Source organism: Coptis chinensis, chromosome 6, assembly GCF_015680905.1.
Source record: "Coptis chinensis isolate HL-2020 chromosome 6, ASM1568090v1, whole genome shotgun sequence".
Lineage (NCBI taxonomy): Eukaryota > Viridiplantae > Streptophyta > Magnoliopsida > Ranunculales > Ranunculaceae > Coptis > Coptis chinensis.
In genome coordinates, this window is record NC_141461.1 from 99,434,148 (window position 1) to 99,453,438 (window position 19,291).

The 19,291-nt window shown below is 37.3% G+C and overlaps 1 protein-coding gene and 2 pseudogenes across 3 annotated transcripts; all 3 read left to right on the forward strand.

The window, feature by feature from the left end:
• The first annotated feature begins 1,157 nt into the window (after positions 1-1,157).
• LOC147496075 (uncharacterized) lies at positions 1,158-2,307 on the forward strand. Its single transcript, XM_086568522.1, has 3 exons — positions 1,158-1,337; positions 1,479-1,701; positions 1,903-2,307. The coding sequence occupies exons 1-3, from the start codon at positions 1,158-1,160 to the stop codon at positions 2,292-2,294; spliced, it is 795 nt and encodes a 264-aa protein (XP_086424648.1). The 3' UTR covers positions 2,295-2,307.
• Positions 2,308-3,678: 1,371 nt separating this feature from the next.
• Positions 3,679-7,851, forward strand: LOC147496076 (translocase of chloroplast 34, chloroplastic-like; annotated as a pseudogene). The gene is made up of 8 exons (XR_015197948.1): positions 3,679-3,819; positions 5,337-5,441; positions 5,547-5,654; positions 5,796-5,919; positions 6,121-6,386; positions 7,061-7,129; positions 7,250-7,411; positions 7,495-7,851. The product of XR_015197948.1 is annotated as a translocase of chloroplast 34, chloroplastic-like (transcript).
• An 892-nt stretch (positions 7,852-8,743) lies between these two features.
• LOC147496077 (uncharacterized protein C594.04c-like) lies at positions 8,744-10,450 on the forward strand (annotated as a pseudogene). The gene is made up of 3 exons (XR_015197947.1): positions 8,744-9,116; positions 9,234-9,497; positions 9,782-10,450. The product of XR_015197947.1 is annotated as an uncharacterized protein C594.04c-like (transcript).
• Positions 10,451-19,291: the final 8,841 nt, after the last annotated feature.

The following is a 19,291-nucleotide window of genomic DNA, read 5'->3' on the forward strand; positions in this document are numbered from 1 at the left end:
AGTGTGACCAAACCCTATTCTATGTATTTCGGTCGGATTTGGATTTGTAGGGTTCAGGCAGGATTCGTGCGGGTATTTTGTTCGGGTTTTGGGGGTTTCGGATTTCGGATTTCGGGCAAGATGGACATCCCTAGTTGTGAGAGGCTGAGAGCTCGAGGTTTTACGAACTCTTCTTTCCATCCTCATATAACTTTCACAATCTAAGTTTCAGTTCCACTGCCACTTGCACTTTTAAACATGTCCCAACAATTCTGGGTGTGTTTGTTATGATGAAAACACTATGGAAAGGAAATGAAAATAAGAGTGGTCCACCTTTTCCATAGTTTTTAAGGTGTTTGTTTACCCATGGAAAGGATATGAGCTTTTCCATATGGAAACAAATGGAAAAGGTTTTGTGTCCTTAGTTAATCCCTGAAAATTTTGTGGAAAGGAAAGGAAAGGAAAGGAAATAGATAGATAGGGACTTACTACTAATACACCCCACCCAACAATACAATTATTCCTTTCCATAGCTTTTGCAAACAAACATGATTATTCCTTTCCCCAGTTTTTACTTTCCTTTCCCCAGTTTACCAAACACATACCATTTAAAATTATTTCCTTTCCATTCCATTCCATAGTGGACCACCCATTTTATTTCCTTTCCTTTCCATGAGTTAAAATTTAACAAACACACCCTCTCTGTACGTTTCTGTTTACTACGTACTCCTGCATTGACACCAGTAGCTTGTTTAGCACTCATCTCAAGGAAATGCTTTTAGTTCTCTGCTGTATTATTGCACCAACAACAAGAGGAGTGTTGTAGCACTTTCTTTTGTACGTGGCACCCTGTCCTGAGTTGGTAGGTTGTGAGATAGCAGCTGACACTAGTAGTTGTACGTCTTTCCCCTTAACTTGAACCTCCTGTTTGCAATGATGTCTTCAAGTTGAAGTGAGCTATTTAGAGAACATAAGTTTCCAATGACACCTCTTTTAGGGATTTTAATCATATTAGAGTTCGACGCGGAATAAAGGCTTACCTAGCTTGCATATTGTATTCTTTTACTTGATTGTGTGGCTATACTTTCAGTAATGCCCAAATACTAATGCTTCTTTTTCTTACGGTTAGTCCTCACGGCATTGTTGCATGCTAGTATCTACACATTGTTTGTTATAAAATGGATGGCACCGTTCTGCCGGAGCTTGCTGTACTAGAACATCTCGTCCAACCACTTCTCAGCATTGCAAACTGCTCAATCTTAAACAGTGCTTTAGAAAATCTGATTTCAAGTGCTAGAACTGAATATGGCCGATCAGCTCTAGCTGCCGATAACATCATTCCTTTAGTTCTTGAGCTCGTAAAATCCCTATCAAGTCTTGAGATTCGAAGCTTTCTCTAGTTATCACTGAAACTCCTTAGAAACCTATCTGCTGGAGAAGTACGAAATCAAAACTCATTTATCACCAATATGGCTTTGAAGTCTGTGGTTAATTGTTAAAATCAAGACCAGGGGGTTGTTCGACTTGGTTTGCAACTTCTGGGAAATGTTTCTCTTGCAGGAGAAGAACATCAAAGGGCAGTTTGGTATCATTTTTTCCCGGGTCAGTACATGGAAATTGCTAGAATCTGGAAATCAGAGATCTGCGACGCTTTATGTATGGTTATTTATACGTGTCATAACAGAAGCAAGGAACGAGAAGCGGAGCTTTGTGGTGTTCAAGGTTTAAAGATTATTGAAAATTAAGACAGTTTAATGTTACGTTTTACCATGTTTCGACTAATATATGTGATTAACTTTGTTTGGTTTTATGTTTAGAGTACCCCAAACCATTTTACTTTGAACTTCAAACTTCATTATACATTTGCATGCAAAAACAAACCCAGGGTCTAATGTTTGACTTGCGCATTTGATTTTTTACAAGTTGGTTTTGCTGAAGATTGGTTTCAGTGGCTTGTTTCAAAACTCTGCCTCGAAGAATCCCATTTTCCTACATTCTTCTGTCAGCTAGGCGAGGATGATGTTGTTAGTGAAGATTTGAACTGTAAAGTTGCCGTTTTCTCAGAAGAGCAAGCATTTCTATTGGGGGTACTTTCGGAGGTGTTGAACCAACAAACTGATGATATTCCTGTTTCCAATGAATGTATAATGTGTGTTCTTGGAATTCTGAAGAAAGGTCTTGTAATTGTTGATTTCTCCTCTAGAGGCATATCTGGTCTTCCTACAGGAATTCGTGCAGTTGACGTTCTGGCCTTCTGGGTTACTCGAAGCCACCATTCTGAGAGATGTTTGTGCAAACTATGGTTCGGCTATTAATGCAGGGTCAATTAATGTTTCCTTACTATCATGTGAAGTTAGAGAGCTGCTATTAAACATTCTTTGCGACCTTGAGCCACCAGAAATTATCAGGAATTCTAGCTCTCGAGGTGAGAATCAAGATAGAGCTTACGACCTATTGAAGAAAAGCCCTTACAAAGTACCTTGACTTCCATTCACCTTCTGTTGAAAACTCTACAATTTTTCCTGATCTTTCCAGCCTTAAATTACCCTCAAGAACTTGAAGTTTCCCCAACAAAATCTGCTTGTAAAATTGGTTACCTTGTGCTTCTAAAATTCCAAATTCGGTCTTCAAAGAAGCGACATTAGTGTGTGCACCTGTAAGTGTGACCATATCGATATCTCTAACACGGTCCTCCTGCATGGGAATAAAGAAAACAATAAAGATGCCGAGTTCGGTGTGTGTAGCTTTGGGTGAGTCTTCCCTCCTAACACAAAAGCATTTATACCATAAAGGCGTGAGGAATTCCTCATATACCTCACTTGCTAGTGGTAGTTAACCAATCTGGAACTATCCACAATGTACTAAAGTGGAGAGAACACACTTTATTCACCTCCTCCACTTTGCACACACACTAGTATTTCGAAATACTCATAGAGATTCCAACAAACTTTTCTATAGAGCTGTCTTGATTTCATCAACGACCTCAAATCCTCTCAAACTCAAATTTGACCCGCATTCCTTCTCTGAAGGGCACTTTGGAGTCGAGTCAATTAGATTTGAAGCATCACAACTCTGTAGGAACAACCAGATGAGTCAATTAAATCGAAACTGCTTCACATTTCCATTCTTAAAAACATTTACAATATATAATCAAAAAAATATATTTGTAAAACTAATTGATTCATACTATATAGCTAGGCACAACTTTCTTGGAAAAAAAGTTTATATATCATACAGGCATAACTGTACGCACAAACCAATATATAGCTTCAGTATGCACCCCAAAGGATGACGTAGATATGATTGCTTATTGAGATGCACGAAAATTCAACTAGTTGCATGTGAATCAACCGTTGCATTGGGTTGTAAATAAATTGAGACGTTAGTGGTTGCACATGAAGGCTATTACGTACGTACAGTAACAAAACAATCATGGAAGTGCATGCAAATGATAGCAGCTGCTGCAATGGTTCGATTTACCAAAAGTTGTTTTCGCTTGAGGGCGGGTTGAATTATAAAAACCAACTTGAACAATAACAATAACAAACAAAAGGACAATGGGCATGGGGAGCTTCATTTTTACTTTCTCTATTGAACAACTAAGATAGAAAATCAGTAAAAATGGTGAGGTAAGTTTGTTAATGAGACACCACAGTTTATTTCGTACAATATCAAAGTCGATATTTCGGCAATGGCTCAGGAGCAGCTGAGTAGTGGAGCTGGAGAGGTTGGACAAAAAAAAAACAATCTTTCTCTTATCCCAAACAAGTGTGTGCAGCAACCAAGCCTTCTTTCTACTGTGGGCGGAGACGCCAAAGTCCACCAGCAAGACCCAACCAGGTATTGACTTTTTGCGTTGCTTTATTTTGTAACTAGAAATCGACTTCTTTTAGTGGGAGAACTGTTTATAAGTATATGAAAATGTAGTTAGAAAAAGAGAATTTTAGATTATGTTGCACCCGAGGTTATAAAATTCGATTTAACATATTATATTGTATTACAAATTATGTGATTGATGCTATAGTATGAGGGATATGAACTCAAGTATGCTGCTCATGCTGAGCAGATGTCAAACAGTGAGTTATACAACACGTATTATAAGTTTATGTTTCGGGAGCACAAGAGGCGGGTTGTTCAAAAGATGTGTTCTAAGAGAGCTAGAAAAGACTAGGATAACAGATGGTGGTTTTTGCTTCCTCAGACCTGCTATTTATAGCTGACTAGTTCTGAGAAATCCTCTCCTCCAATGAAAATTACATGTGGCTTGTATGATGAGGATTGGTAAAAGGTTTGCTGGCAAAACCTTCTGTGAAGTCCTTGTTGGTCCCACGCTCGACCTTGTAACTTTTTGTCAGACGACGTGTCAGTCTGCTGAGTCTCCCCTCTTCAATTTAGGTTAGATCAGACCAGTTGCACCTAGGAGGAAGTGGCTGCAGGGCTTGGATTTTGCTCATCAAGTGGCCCTTCAAGTAGCCTTCAGAGTTCAGACCACATTTCTTATATCAATTCGCATTGTTCTGAATTCGCAGAGTACCACCTGTCATGCCGCAAGGTTGGGCTCATACTTTGGCTTCTACAAGACTTTTTCCGATCACATAAGGCATCTGATGAGGAGCATTCTATGATGATAATTGAGGCAGGATCCAGAAAAGAGCAAAGACTGAGAAAGACAATACTAGTGATAGGACAATACATGAAATTCTAGAAATCTAGAACCATTTTCTTTAAAATTGGTGTAGTTATAGGCATAGGAGATGTGAGTGAGCCTAGGGGCCGGCACAAACTTAAGTGACAGTAGGCACCCGTACGCGCCTCTAGGCTTCAGGGGCAAGGGTTGAGCTCAGAGCTAGGCAAGCCTTTGATCCTGTGACTTAGGTTGGGGCATTAGAATACTTAAATATTTCTAGGAGTTCTGCATAAATATGCTCGCGACCAACGACACTCTGTTACTTATGACGCTTGCAAAAGACTTGTTTTGGTTTGTGAACTTAGAGGTGCCCTAGGTTATCTATCCATCATTCTGCTGCCTTAAGTCAGTTAAGTGTATGCTTCAACTGAGAGTTTGTTGTTGTATTTTTGATGCAAAGCTGATAAGTTATGAACCATGAAATTTAGTTGTTTCTAGTAACATATATATTCCACTGCTCGCACTCCGTGGTCGAGTTTTTTTTTTCTTTTTCCTCTCAATTTTAGTCATTATTTAGAATCATTGTTAAAGGTTTATCTTTCTTTTTTTAAAACAGAATATCTATCATTTCTGTTTGAAACTGAACAAGTGATATCTTTTATATAGTAAGGCTTTAATTGCTTTTTATTAAATTATTGATGATCTTATATTAGTATCTATCATTTCATAGAAGTCAATGGCATCCCAACTGATACGCGAATGGACCGGCATTCAACAGTTCCCGGCAGCCACCCAAACAAAATTACTTGAATTACTGGGTAAACTAAAGCAAGAGGTTTGTTTCTTTGCTAACTTGAAACATTCTCTTTCTAATTTTCCACATATTCTCAAAATTCTATAGTGAATTATTTCTTTTTGTTAACTATTTTGACACATGTAGAATGTGAACACATTAACAATCCTTGTAATGGGAAAAGGTGGAGTTGGGAAATCATCGACTGTGAACTCCCTGATTGGGGAACGAGTGGTAGCTGTTAGTGCTTTCCAGGTTGGTGAAGTAGCGATGGTTATTTGCTTACAATAAAGTATCTTGACGAATTAAATCCTTGTGGACATTTATTTTCCATTATGATCTTTTTCGTCATTGTTTTGTACGATTGTTGTGCTAAAATTGTGATTTTATCTGCAGTCTGAAGTACCACGACCAGTTATGGTCTCACGCCATGGGTCGGGATTTACATTGAATATTATTGACACTCCTGGGCTTATAGAAGGGGGTATGTCAATGAACAGGCTCTTGATACTATAAAGCGGTTAGTAGTGGCACACTGGCACTGCATACATATCTTTCTCAGAATATCTTTTATATCATTGACTGACCTTTCGCAGTTTTAGTGCATCTTTCCTGATGAGATAGTATGTTGTAGTAGTGAAAATCTTTTTCCTTTGTGTGAGGTGGGTAGTCACCTCTATTCTTCAATTGGTTTTAGTCTATTTTATGTTGACCTCAAGAGGTTCCTTCTGAACAAAACTATTGACGTTTTTGTTGTATGTGGATCGACTAGATGCATATAGGGTGGATAATTTGGATAGGCAGATCATTAAGGCTATCAGTGATAGTTTTGGTAATAGGATATGGTGTAGAGGTTTGGTTGTCCTCACACATGCACAACTCTCTCCACCAGATGGACTTAACTATGACGACTTCTTATCTAAAAGATCAGTTGCTCTTCTAAAGATTGTTCGTACAGGAGCTCGGTTTAGAAAGCAAGACATCCAGGTACTGCATTTCTCAATATCAGAAACTGACTTCAATGCGGGCACCATTTCGATTAAGTTTCACATTGATCTCTGTTTCTATGAACTTTATGTTGTAGGGTGTTAGTATATTAAATCATGGTCCTCTAAACCTTAAGGGTTTGCCTTCAGCGATAGGTGAAAAGATAGTCAGAGTATAGCTTTTGGGGTTGTTATTGACACGATAAAATGATAAATATATAATTGCAATTGTATTATAGGAATTCAAAGGGGGGTGACTCAACCTTCAGTGATAGGTGAAAAGATAGTCAGAGTATAGCTTTTGGGGTTGTTATTCACATGATAAGTATGTAATTGCAATTGTATTATAGTAATTTCAAAGGGGGATGGCACAAGCAAATTTTGATTTCAGGGGAAAGAAAGCTTGCTGTGATACTTGTATTCTTTCTTCTTAGTTGTCTGTTGCCAGTTTCAGCATGTCAAATTGTTAATATATTGCCCATTTATTTTCTTGAGAAAAGTAAAAATCTTCTAATGATTTGGTTACAGTTCTCCTTGGGAATATAAAAATCATATATCGTGGTGTTTTTTTCTTTTTCTTGTTGCAAGTGACAGTTTTCAACCGATAGCCTATAGACCAATATAACGTACAAAGCTCATCTCCTTTATTTTTTTTCTATTTTCTTTCAATGGTAGGATTCTATATGTCCTGTCGTTTTGGTTGAGAACAGTGGGAGATGCCGTACGAATGATGACGGTGAGAAGGTTAGTCGCTTTTGTCCACTGTTCATTTCTTTGTATTGTTCATCATCTTTAAGCTCCAATAGTTTAGATCTAAAGAAAAATATGTTGAGAATGTTAAGAAGTTAGAGTGTCATCATGCAGATTCTTCCAAATGGTACTGCATGGATCCCAAATTTGGTGGAAACCATCACAGAGGTTGTTTCAAATGGAAGCAAAGCAATTCTGGTTGACAAGAAGTTAATCGATGGGCCCAATCCAAACGAAAGGCACAAGTTCTTGATCCCTCTAATCCTGGCCTTCCAGGTAAAGCTTGTCAAACATAATGGTAATATCTTTTACTAGCTACCAAATAGAACATTCCCTTATTTGTCTTTGCCATGTTGCAGTATTTTTTCATTGTGAAACCTATTCAAAGAGCGATTAAGCATGACATTTTCAAAGAAAGTAAGCCTTCGTGGGAGCTACGAGACGTTGGGCAGGCTGGTCGCAGGTTCTGATATACAATTGAGTATTCTTCGCTTTTACTGTTCGATTTTTGTCTCTGAGCTCAATACCGTCTAGTAGTTGCACTCAATGGTAGCAATGGACCGCTGCGGCAGTTAGGCTAGTTCGATCTGAGAGAACTGAGTTATGTCCTCACTGTGTATTTCCAAGTTCTATTAGAGCTTATCAAAGTCTTATTTGAGTAGGTTTTGTTGTTGGATCTTACCTTTTTCTACATCTCATTTCTGCCATTGACTTCATTGTTTGCACAGTAGATTAAGATCAATGCTTTACAGTCTGAACTTGATGTTCCAAGCGCTGCAATTGAATTGTCATGATGTCGTAATTACAGCCATAGCAGGTTGCAGACATGAATTTCTTTAGTACCTCCATTGTTTATAAAATAGTAACATTTGGGAGGTTCTTTGTTGTTAGCAAGTTCCATTGTTGCCCTGCCGAGTGGTGGTGGTCCCTTGAGGCACTCCAGAAATGGTATCAGTACCCAGCAGCTATTTCTGGGTTTTTTTGCAAAGCAGATTCCAATCTCTCTCTGAAGGTTTGGAGTAGGTGGGGACCAGGGCCTGGAGGTATACATACATATAGTGATTAGTGTGGTGTGGCCGTGTGGGTGTCAGTGGTCATCATTAGGATCACCACTACGGCACTACATACATCATTATGTTCACTTAGCATGCTAATTGATTCTATATATTATCAATCCGCCGAACCACAAATCAGTCCCAAGGTTAAAAGCATTTGTAACTTTACCATGAATTGTACCACTTTGTTGACTAAACAAATATAATTGAAGAATTGTAAGTACAGAGTCTGTAGATACATTGTCCAAAAGAAGATGCTAGTTTCTTCAAAATCATATTTTGAGGAATCCAAAGGACCTGTGGGGCTAGCAATACATATACCGGCTGGTTAAGTGCAATTTCTTAAGGCCTAAATGTCAACAAAGTGGGATCGTTATACTTGGTCGCTTCATGGCACTCCCACGCATGCACGAAGTAATATCTTGTTACGTGACTTTCATGATTTTCATCAACCCATAGATGAGAGAGAGAGAGAGGTCAGAGGTAGTGTTGAACCTCTATATATCTATAGTAAATCAAAAAGACATTTTCAACAGTAAAAGTAGCCCATGAGAGATTTTGTAAGCCATTAGAAACTTTGAGCATTACCAAGTGTCTTTGTATTATAAAAGGGTAGCTGGACATAGCTATATCGCATGAGGATATCACCTCAACAATCATAAGCAATGGGGAACTTAAAAAACGCTTTGATAGCCATCTTGGTTCCTCTTCCCTCCATTGCTTTTTATCTCGTATTCCTCCACCATTTCAATATTAGTAAGAGCACGACTGCTAAAGCTACAGACGGTAGTACTAGTGTAGATGGAACTCTACATGCCATCTGGACATGTAGTTTCAACCATCCCCATCTACTGGCTGTTCTTCTTTTCTTCATCAATGTTGATATTCTGTTCTGGCTCATCAGTCTCATCCAATCAAGCCACTGGGTACGTAGGCCACTTAATCTTCCTTGAAAAAGAAAATACATTCTCCCACACAGTCCCACTGCACATTTATTTTCATTTTCTACTTAACTTGGAATATAATCTTAAATATGAGTGCAGATGATTGATTTGTATTGGACGGTTATACCTGTGATGCTGGTTAACTACTATGCAAGCCATCCTCTTTCAAAGTTTAATGTCTTTAGGTCCATGGTTGTAACTTCTCTGACTTGGGTTTGGAGCATTAGGCTCTCCCATAGCTACTTCAGGAGAGAAAGGTGGCAATGGGGTGCAAGAGAAGACTGGCGATTTACTGATATGAGGGAACAGTACGGTAAGCGATGGTGGTGGGTCTCGTTTTTTGCAGTTTACATTGCTCAGCAGGTAATTCACTTTTCTAAAACAACTCTATATGCCCTCACAGCTCTGTTTTCAGAGTCAGTAAACTAGTACAGATGCATGGATTATGAATATGAAATTGTACTTTCTTTGCGTATAGGGAGACTGGTGTGAATCTGTTGATATACACGTCCTATACAGGAACCGTCAACCACGCCTTATTTTATTGTCACAGCATATTAAATTCCTCATTCCAACTGTCATGTTTCTGTGCTCGTTTTCTTACTACTCAATTTGTACTAACATTATATATTCATACTGAATTTCAGGTCTTAATGATGGGAGTATGCCTCCCAATGTACGCAATTCATTCAGTTGAAAAACCATGGAACACTTGGGATACTATTGCTACAATCATTTGTAGTTGTGGAATAGCTCTAGCTTACTTCGCAGACACACAGCTCCATGAATTCGTTAGTAGGAACATTATACTGAAAGAACAAGGAAAGCCAACAGAGATCGTTCTCAAGAAGGGTTTGTGGCAATACTCTCGACATCAAATTATTTTGGGGAGCAATTGTGGTGGTGGGGATTGGCAGTTTTTGGTTGGAACGTTGGATATGGTTGGACCTTCATTGGATCTCTTGTGAATAGTCTGTGCTTAGCCTATGTCACTGGTCTTGTAGAGCAAAGGATGTTGCAACATGATCTCAGAGCCAATGAATACATTGCGTACCAGAAAACAACATCAGTGTGGATTCCATGGTTCAAGTTGTCATTTAAAGGAGAAAAAGTGAAGAACACCTGATGCAAATTTGTCCCTTCTTGTGTTGCGCTCCTAACGAGCAACCTTTTCTTGCTCTTTGTTCATTTTCTCTGTCTCTGTGTGGGATGCAGAATGTAGGAAATGTGTTCTGTACTTCTGTTCTGGTTTGAGTGTTTTGATGGAAGTACGTTATCCTATTTATTTATGTTGATAAAACATTTTAATCCGTAAATTCAGATCTACAGAGAGCATGTTGAATAATGGTAGCTACCTTCATTTGATCATTTACTTAAATTGATAATCTCAAGTTCAATGGATTAGAATTCTGGTCATTCCAATGCTCCCCAGAACTTGAAAAATGCAATTAGAACCTTTCAGTGATGCACACAATTTTAGAGACCCTCACGCTACGATGAATTCCAACTTATACTTATTACTAAACCCAATATTTAAAGCAGCATGCACCCACCTACTCAATAAACCCACCAAAGACTTCACCTCTCGATCTCATCCTCTGGTACATGGAATCCTAAAATAAAATTGGGAGTGTTAATTACATTGCATTTTAAATCAAAAGTTTATTGATTTATTTAAATTAATTAATTTTTAATAATTACTTCCAATTGATTCCATTCAAAATTGTCTTAAGAATGTAAATTTTGATGTGTCGTTAGAGAGAAACAAATGAACATTGAGCATTAAATATTTGAAGGAAATAAATTATTAACACATGATAGCAATAAATTAATTATCGTCATCAACTTATTATGCAATCGCTACTGATGACGATGATGCAATTTGATTTGTGTATGAGAGAAACCTAAAATTTTTTATTCACTTAAATACAATTTGACATTTCGAATTCTCAAACTTGAAAATCTCACACGGTCACACCTCAAGTAAGCTCCTCTAAACTATGAGAATGACATAAACTCAAATAAGATTACAGAGAGGAAGATGCTAAAAGGAAAAAAAGAAATTTAGCATGAAACCCTCCCTTTTTATTTTTCGCTAAAATTAGTTATTATTGCCGCACAAATGAACACTTTGTGTATATCCCCACGTTTGTTGCTTTACATGCCCTCATGAGTGAAGTCAGAAGATTTTATATAGGCTTAATAACTAATTTTCTGATTTTTTGGGAGTCATGCAAGTACGTGTTTTTTGGTAATTCTTAGAAATATAATTGACATAAACAAACATGGTTTGGTAAAGTAACACAACACACACAACAATAAATACACGTTATCCGTGACGTTTTAAGAAATACACATTAAAAAGAATATTGGAGGAGTGGATGGAGTTGAGAGGGAGAATATCCTTTTGATTGGACTCGTCCTCATAAACCTTGAACAGATACCAAGACGCCAACAAAGAGAGGAAAATCACAGGTACATTGGGAATTGAACTGAACTGCAATTGGAATTGTTTACCGTGAAATGTAGTTTGAACTATCTGAACAAACTACAAAATGAATAGTAGATGGTTGAAAAATAGACAAAATGTGAATTTCGTTTGAAATTATTGATGAGACTTTATAAATGTTCCCATTGGCTGCCACTTTTCTATAAATAAAAAAAATTACAACCTTGTGTAGGGAAACTAAGCATGACATAATACTATATACAGTAACTTAGACAATGATTTAGTCTGAACAACGGCATTGCTAAACATAAATGTAAAACCTGAAGGGCCATAAACGAAGGAAAAAGTTAAATAGGCTATGGACTATATATATAAAGAGTTGGTCTTCGGTCTGAAATGTATCGTCTTGTGAGAGGATATAGACCTTTGGATTCAGTACTTCGCCGTCCTACACACACACACTCGCATGAGTGGCCCAGAATTCACAGTAGCACCATACTTTGGCAGAGTAGTAGATTTAGCCATATATAAAAGGTAATAAAGAAGGGGAGAACTTTTTAGTTACGTTACATTTAAGATTCGTAAACTGAAATGATGTCAAAAGTAATGCATCCAAAGAGATGTCTTATTACATTGTGAGTCAACACTTAAGAGATATATAAAGACCCACAAAAGAATGGTAGTAGACACCTAAGTGAAGATTAATCTTATATTAAACAAATAATCCAGAGCACACTGAAATCATTCCCAACAAAAAGAATATTATTATTTGGGGGAAACAAAAGAGCAACATGTAACATAATTAATGATACCAACTATAAAATGAATAACATAAGCGACAACTGTATGGCAAATTGGCAATCCATTATGGTTCACACAGAATCAGTCCTAGTAATAAATTAGTAGTACTTATTTATTAAGAATGCACTAAACTCTCGAGATAATCACCAAAGACGAAAATTGAATGGAACACACCTGAAAAATGGGAGTCACAGAACTCACACCCTTGGATTAATTGTTGATAGCCTGATAGTGCTATTGCAATATGAAAGTACAATAAAATCACTTTAAATACAAATTTGATCTAAACAAAATAATCTCGAGATAATCACCAAGGACGAAAATTGAATGGAACACAACTAAAAAATGGGAGTCGCAGAACACACACCCCTGGATTAATTGTTGATAGTCTGATAGTGTTATTGCAATATGAAAGTACAATAAAATCACTCTAAATACAAATCTGATCTAAACAAAATAATAAATGATGATGGGAAAAAAAATGAATGGAAATGTGAAATAAAAACCCACTTATCCTCGACGATTCGTCTTACTTGGATGGAAGAGTTCTTTGACATTATATCTTGTATTTGGATCATTACTCCCTGGAAGCAACATTAGTGTAGATTGAGTAAAGAGATGAGCGTAGAAGACATTTAAAAGTTCTTTTGGGTGGCATAGCATGGAACTTTTTCTTCTTAACTTAGTTAAAGCTTTAAAGAAATGTAAAGAAAATGCATAAACTCCTATTGTGCTGAAGGAAACGAACTAAATTGAACAGTTGGAGCAAACAACGTAGAAGAACAACTAAAAGCAGCAATCTTAACATGTCAAAACACAAACAACAAAAATTATATAATAAAATAAATAAATCGATGAATATGGCAAAATGTCACCTAAATTCGAGTTTCTGTTTCTAGCTATTTGCAGTGAGTCTGTTAGTCGCAGGCGTGTGTTCGCGGGAACAGGTTGTTTATGGGACTCTAATTTGAAAAAAAAGTGTTAAAAAGAAGAATAAGTTAGAATGGAAGCAAAAAATAAAGTTTTAAATATAATGAGATAACTTTTGGCAACGGATTAAATTAAAACCGAACCTTCATTAACGCTAGAAGATAAGTGCTGTTGATTGATCTGCCTTTGATAGCGATTTCTACGATTAATAGAACAAAACGAACGAAAAAGAAACAGTAAATTATAATCTGTGGGTGAGAGAGTTTCGAATGATGAGGAGAGTTGGGATGATAATGAAAAAGCGTTGGAGATAATTTGTGTGCTATTTTTTTTTCCCGTTGTGATTTAAGGAGAGATGGAAAGGGTACGTCTGTTTGGTTTTTCCAATTGTAATTTAAGTGATGGAAAAGGTGAAGTGTATTTACGATTTTACCCTTTGTGTGAAGAGCAAAAAGAAAGTGGTTATCTAACTTTCTGGTACCCTTTTGATTAAAACTTTGGCCTAAAACTGGAAATATGGGAACTAAATGAAAAAACAAGTTTTCGCATTATATAAAAAATAAATATTGAACATTAATTGTATTAAAAAATGTGATACTTAGAAAAAGTTTTCGCATTATATAAAAGATAAATATTGAACATTAATTGTATTAAAAGTTTTCGCATTATATAAAAAATAAATATTGAACATTAATTGTATTAAAAAATGTGATACTTAGAAAAAGTTTTCGCATTATATAAAAGATAAATATTGAACATTAATTGTATTAAAAAATGTTATACTTAGGAAATATTGTTGTTCATACCAACAATAACTAATACTGTCTCTCTCCTCTAACGAACAAACAGTTATGCAATGGATTGGTCCACGTGGCCACTAATAGCACGTGATTTTGTTATTTGTTTTAACAACATTTCCCGCGCTCCTCTTTCTTCTTCACCACCATTATAAAATGCTGTCCACTCCAGAGAAAAATAATTCTTCAAGAAATTTTCTTTCACTTCACAGAGCTCCGAGACTAGTCCATTTTTTCCGATTCACATCAGTTCTAGGTATTATATACTAAGCTTTTCTTTGTTTTTGTTCATAGTAGTCTAGCTTATTAGCTTGTTGAACAATTAGTATTTGAGTTGAGAATCGTTTTCAGATAAAAAATGAGTTGAATGATAACCTATCAAGATTGAGCTTAATTGAGTTTATAAATTTATTATTCATCTTCTTCTTTAATAATTTTGAGTTGTTGTATCTTGAAATTACTCAATAACTAGTTTAGTTGATTGAAAAAAATGCATTCATCAAAATTTATATAATTTTGTGTTTAGTTTATCATAATATTATTGTCGAATTTAGATTTAGATGCGTGTTGTAGTTCTTGCCTAATTTCCACCGCAAATGTTGTTGAATGTTGGCAGTTGAAACAAACTGTTTTTGAAAATAATGTTTAGAAATTTGTTGTGTTATTCATGTTTCAGCTGGAAATAAAAAATGTCAACCCCAAGCTTAACTCCATTAAGAGGTTCTGGTTCGGAAATTAAGAGGTTTTGGTTCGGAATTTTTTTGTCAAACGATCTAAACAATAAAGATTAACAAAATTATACATTTATTTCAATTCACAAAACTAGAGTGCGTTTAATACTAAGAATTTAATATGGACTGATGAAGTTAACTACTTCAGCACTTAAACCATTAATTGATACTACTCTGTCTATATATATCTAAATAATTTAGTCCACAAGTCTACAACAATTTAACAAATTGTTAACTTTCTATAATGTTATAAGTCTATATAATAATGTTATATAGACTTATAAGATATTAACATTGAAAATAAAAAATTACCTTGTTTTGTTTTGTTTTGTTTTTTATTTAAGTGGAAATTTTATTGATAGTGATAATAACTTTTACAAATAATTGGGACAAGCGTGCAACAAGCTGCGTACTTAAGCCATTAATTGATACTACTATGTCTATATATATCTAAATAATTTAGTCCACAAGTCTACAACAATTTAACAAATTGTTAACTTTCTATAATGTTATAAGTCTATATAATAATGTTATATAGACTTATAAAATATTAACATTGAAAATAAAAAATTATTTTGTTTTGTTTTGTTTTTTTTTTAAGTGGAAATTTTATTGATAGTTGTTTGGGTAGAAACTCGCCCAAACACACCAATGGTTTCGTAAGGGAGGTTGTAGCAATGAACTGTTGAGACTGTACCTTCAATGGCTGCCTACGTATCCAAATCGTTCTCTGGAATCAAGTCTCTCAAATGAACGTAGTTCTTTGTTTCAGAGGAATGGGGTATTTATAGGATAATCATGATAAATATTATTTCCTTTATTGCTACATAATCTTATGTAATTATGTAAAGTTCTAATATGGAAGCGTATCTTGCCAAATATATTTTCTAAATATGAAACGCTATATCTAGCTTAGCCATAATTTTTTGGGCGGCTTACGCCATAAAATTGGGCAGGCTGGCACGCCATAAAATTGGGCAGGCAGGCACGCCATAAAATTGGGCAGGCGGCGGCCATAAAATTGGGCAGGCTGGCGCGCCATAAAATTGGGCAGGCAGGCACGCCATAAAATTGGGCGGCGCTGGCACGCCATAATTTTGGGCGGCGTTGGCACGCCATGATTTTGGGCAGCGCACATGGTGGTGGGTGGCGCTATAACGGTACCCAACCCAACGCCGATTGTTTATGGGGGTGCATATATGGTGGCACATACACCGCCCCCTCTTTGCCGGATGGAACTAGTTCCTTGTGGTGAAGAATAATAAAAAAAACTAGCTCGAAGAGGATGTGACGGTGGACGTTATCTAAAGTACTTGACCCTATCCAAAACTTACCAAATCCAAATGCTACGACTCGAGTGGATTGTGCGATTATTAGCAGGAGAGGACGTCAAATTTAACTTACCATATGTAGCTATTAAGACCCATGCAAAATCTCATTTCTCTTAAAATGGGTTTAATACGGTTGCATGTGCGAATAGGAAGTTTTAGATCAAAAATGGGTTTAATAAGGTTGGCATGTGCGAATAGGAAGGTTTGTATAATAAGCAACCTTTGGCTATAGAAGTTTGAACAATATTTTAAGAAATAAGAAACAATAAAGGGTAAATATGTGGGGTTTAGAAACATTGATGTAAGGGTTGCTTATTAGTGAGGTCCTTGAATATCGAAATAGAAGGGCGAGGAGCGTGAAGATAGAAAGTTGCTCCCCATGCCTAAGTTGTGAGAATCATAAGAAGCTTATATAATGAGGGTTGTTTCACGTGTATTTCATATCATAGTGATACTAAGAAAATTGAGGGCGTGGTAAGGTTTCAAGAAACACGTACAGGCCACAAAGTTGTGCCGTCGAAAGATATTATACGACCATATGGTGCTTGTGACAGAGAATTCTGGGGAGGTGAAGGCTAAGGTTGGCGTTAATGGGGCGAGATGGATGATGACTAGCTTGTCGGCGAGATTGCAGCCGCCAGATGGGCGAGCGCTCTTCCTTACCCACAAATAAATTTGCTCGAACTACCGCCCGGTGATCGAAGAGAATGTTCCACTTGAGGAACCTTTCTGTTGAAGAACTCGCCGAATTTGACAGGGGACACGTGGTGAAAGAAAACGAGTTGGTGGTGACGTTCGCACAGATGGAGTATGGGTTGGTGCTTCCCCTTGACAAGGAGATATCTCGGGTATTATCTGTATGGCGATTGCTCGATTCAGGTGTCGATGTCTTTGTGGTTAGTATTTTCGCGTCACGCACTTTGGCTGAAGTATATCGTTGTCCTTTGGGGGTCAATTTAACCGATGTTGTTAATTGGCGTCCAAAACGTCACGGAAGAAAAAAGACGGGTCAATAGCATTATCCGCGTAGAATGGGTGTATCAAGATATGAGATTTAGAGGGCTCCCAAAAGGGTACTTTAACTGGGACAAGTATTGTTTCTTAGTACGAGGAGATTGGAATCCTCATGGGTATCGCGTTCCCAATAGAATCCTAAGTATGAAAAGATTCATAACTGCGTTATTTATTATAGATATATATTAATTATTGTTACTTTTTATTTTTAGTGATTTGTCTGTTTGTTTGTACTTGTAGATGAGCGACCAAACATCCCGAGAGCTGACGTGAGTCAAGAAGCTTTGGATAACCTTCAATTTTACTTCAGCAAGGATCGAGACGAAAATATTTTAGATTTGTCATGGCCTAATGAAATAGTCCCCCGGCTGTCATTATGGTGAAGACAAAAGGTATGGGCGCCGCTTTATGTGCGAAGAGCCTTTATGGAACTAAGCTATTAAGCGCCAAGCAGCCAGAACTTGAAGCTCAAGGTCAAGGTACCGAACAACATCAGAAAGGGAGAGATTCCCAAAGGAGTGTGTCTCCGAGTTCGGACGCTCTTTCGAAACCGAAAAGGAAAAGATTAAGTAACGAGGAGGAATTGAATGCACTGGAAGTACTTCATAAAGCCTCTGCTGCTGTAGAACGAAGGAGCAAGCGAAAAGCCGACAAAGGATTTAGCGTGAACCTGCAACCCGAAGTGGTCGCTGTCGATGAAGGCGTGAAGGTTGACACAAACGGAGTTAGTTGTGGTCAAGTTGCCGAAGATGCAGGGCGTCAAGTGGACTCTGTTGCTATGAGCAATGAGGCTATAAGGAATGGTGTTGCTGTAAGTGAAAAAGGGTCTGGAACCATGGAGAAACATTCTCAGTGTACACGACCAAAACATATCCATGCCGCCCCCAATCATGCTAGTGAAGCTAGAGTTATGCAAGACATGTCTGGTGTCTCTTTACGTGCTGGAAATATTACACTGGAGCCGTCCCTAAATAGCGTCCCGATGGTCTTTCTTGATGATGACGTGATAGATGCGTTGAAGCCAGCAGATGACATAGTTTTCTCTAGCGAGATGGTCGAAGAGTATATGAATAACCAATTTGCCTCGGAAATTTGCTCAAGCAACGTGAAAAGCATAGGAGAGACGTCAGAATTGTGTATCATGGGAATGCAGAAATTGCAAGAGGTAAAATGGATATATAAATACCAATGTACTCCCTGTGTCTTTCTTTTTGTATAAATTTGAATTTTTGGACCTTATTTACAGGCTAGAGAGTTTAGCTAAAAGCTGATGGCGGTGTTGGGCGAGAAAAGGAACCCGACTCCAACGCCTTCGATGATGGATGTGTTAAAAAAGAAAATGAACATAAAGGCCGAGGCTGTTAGAGTGACGAGGAGGCAGCAGTCTGAAGGAAAAATTGGACGTGTTGACCTTTGAAAAGGACGGTTTGGTGCATCAAAATTCAGAGATGGCGCAAGCGATCATGGGGAAAGACAAAGAGTGTAGGAGAGTTATCCGAGAGTTGCGCGAGGAGAGAAGTACACAATCTGAATTGAATAAAAAACTCTCATCGGCCTTGCTTGAGAAAGCTCAACTTGAGGCTTTGACGAAAAAATATGTTAACGATTTGAGTGGCGCGCGTGGTGTACTGAATGATGCCTTGCAACATTATACTTCAATGTACAATTGCTGCCCGAAAAAGGAGATTTGTGGTGTACTGATGCCAAGCGCCTTGGAGGATGCAATTGAAGATCTTGGACTTGAAGATAGAGCAGGAGAGGCTCCCGAGTTAACGGGGGATGACTACGGCTCTCCTGCTTAACGTGGCATTCTATCATATTCTATGGGCAGCATTAGTAGGAATTTATTATCTATAGCTGGATAGGTGTTTGAAATGGCGTTTTCATGTTTAGTTATTTTTGTGTAATATAGTTTGGAAAAAGAGATTAATAAAATAACCTTGTTGCTCCACGTATCTCTTGTACTGCAAGTGCTTGCATATACTGCCGATTGATTGATCATTGTTATATTTATGCAAATGATTTTTCAGCAGGAAAGCACTCTTTGTAATATGCAAAGTTGATTGGGAGGTGTGGGATTGATATCATTTCAGTGCTGTGCTAT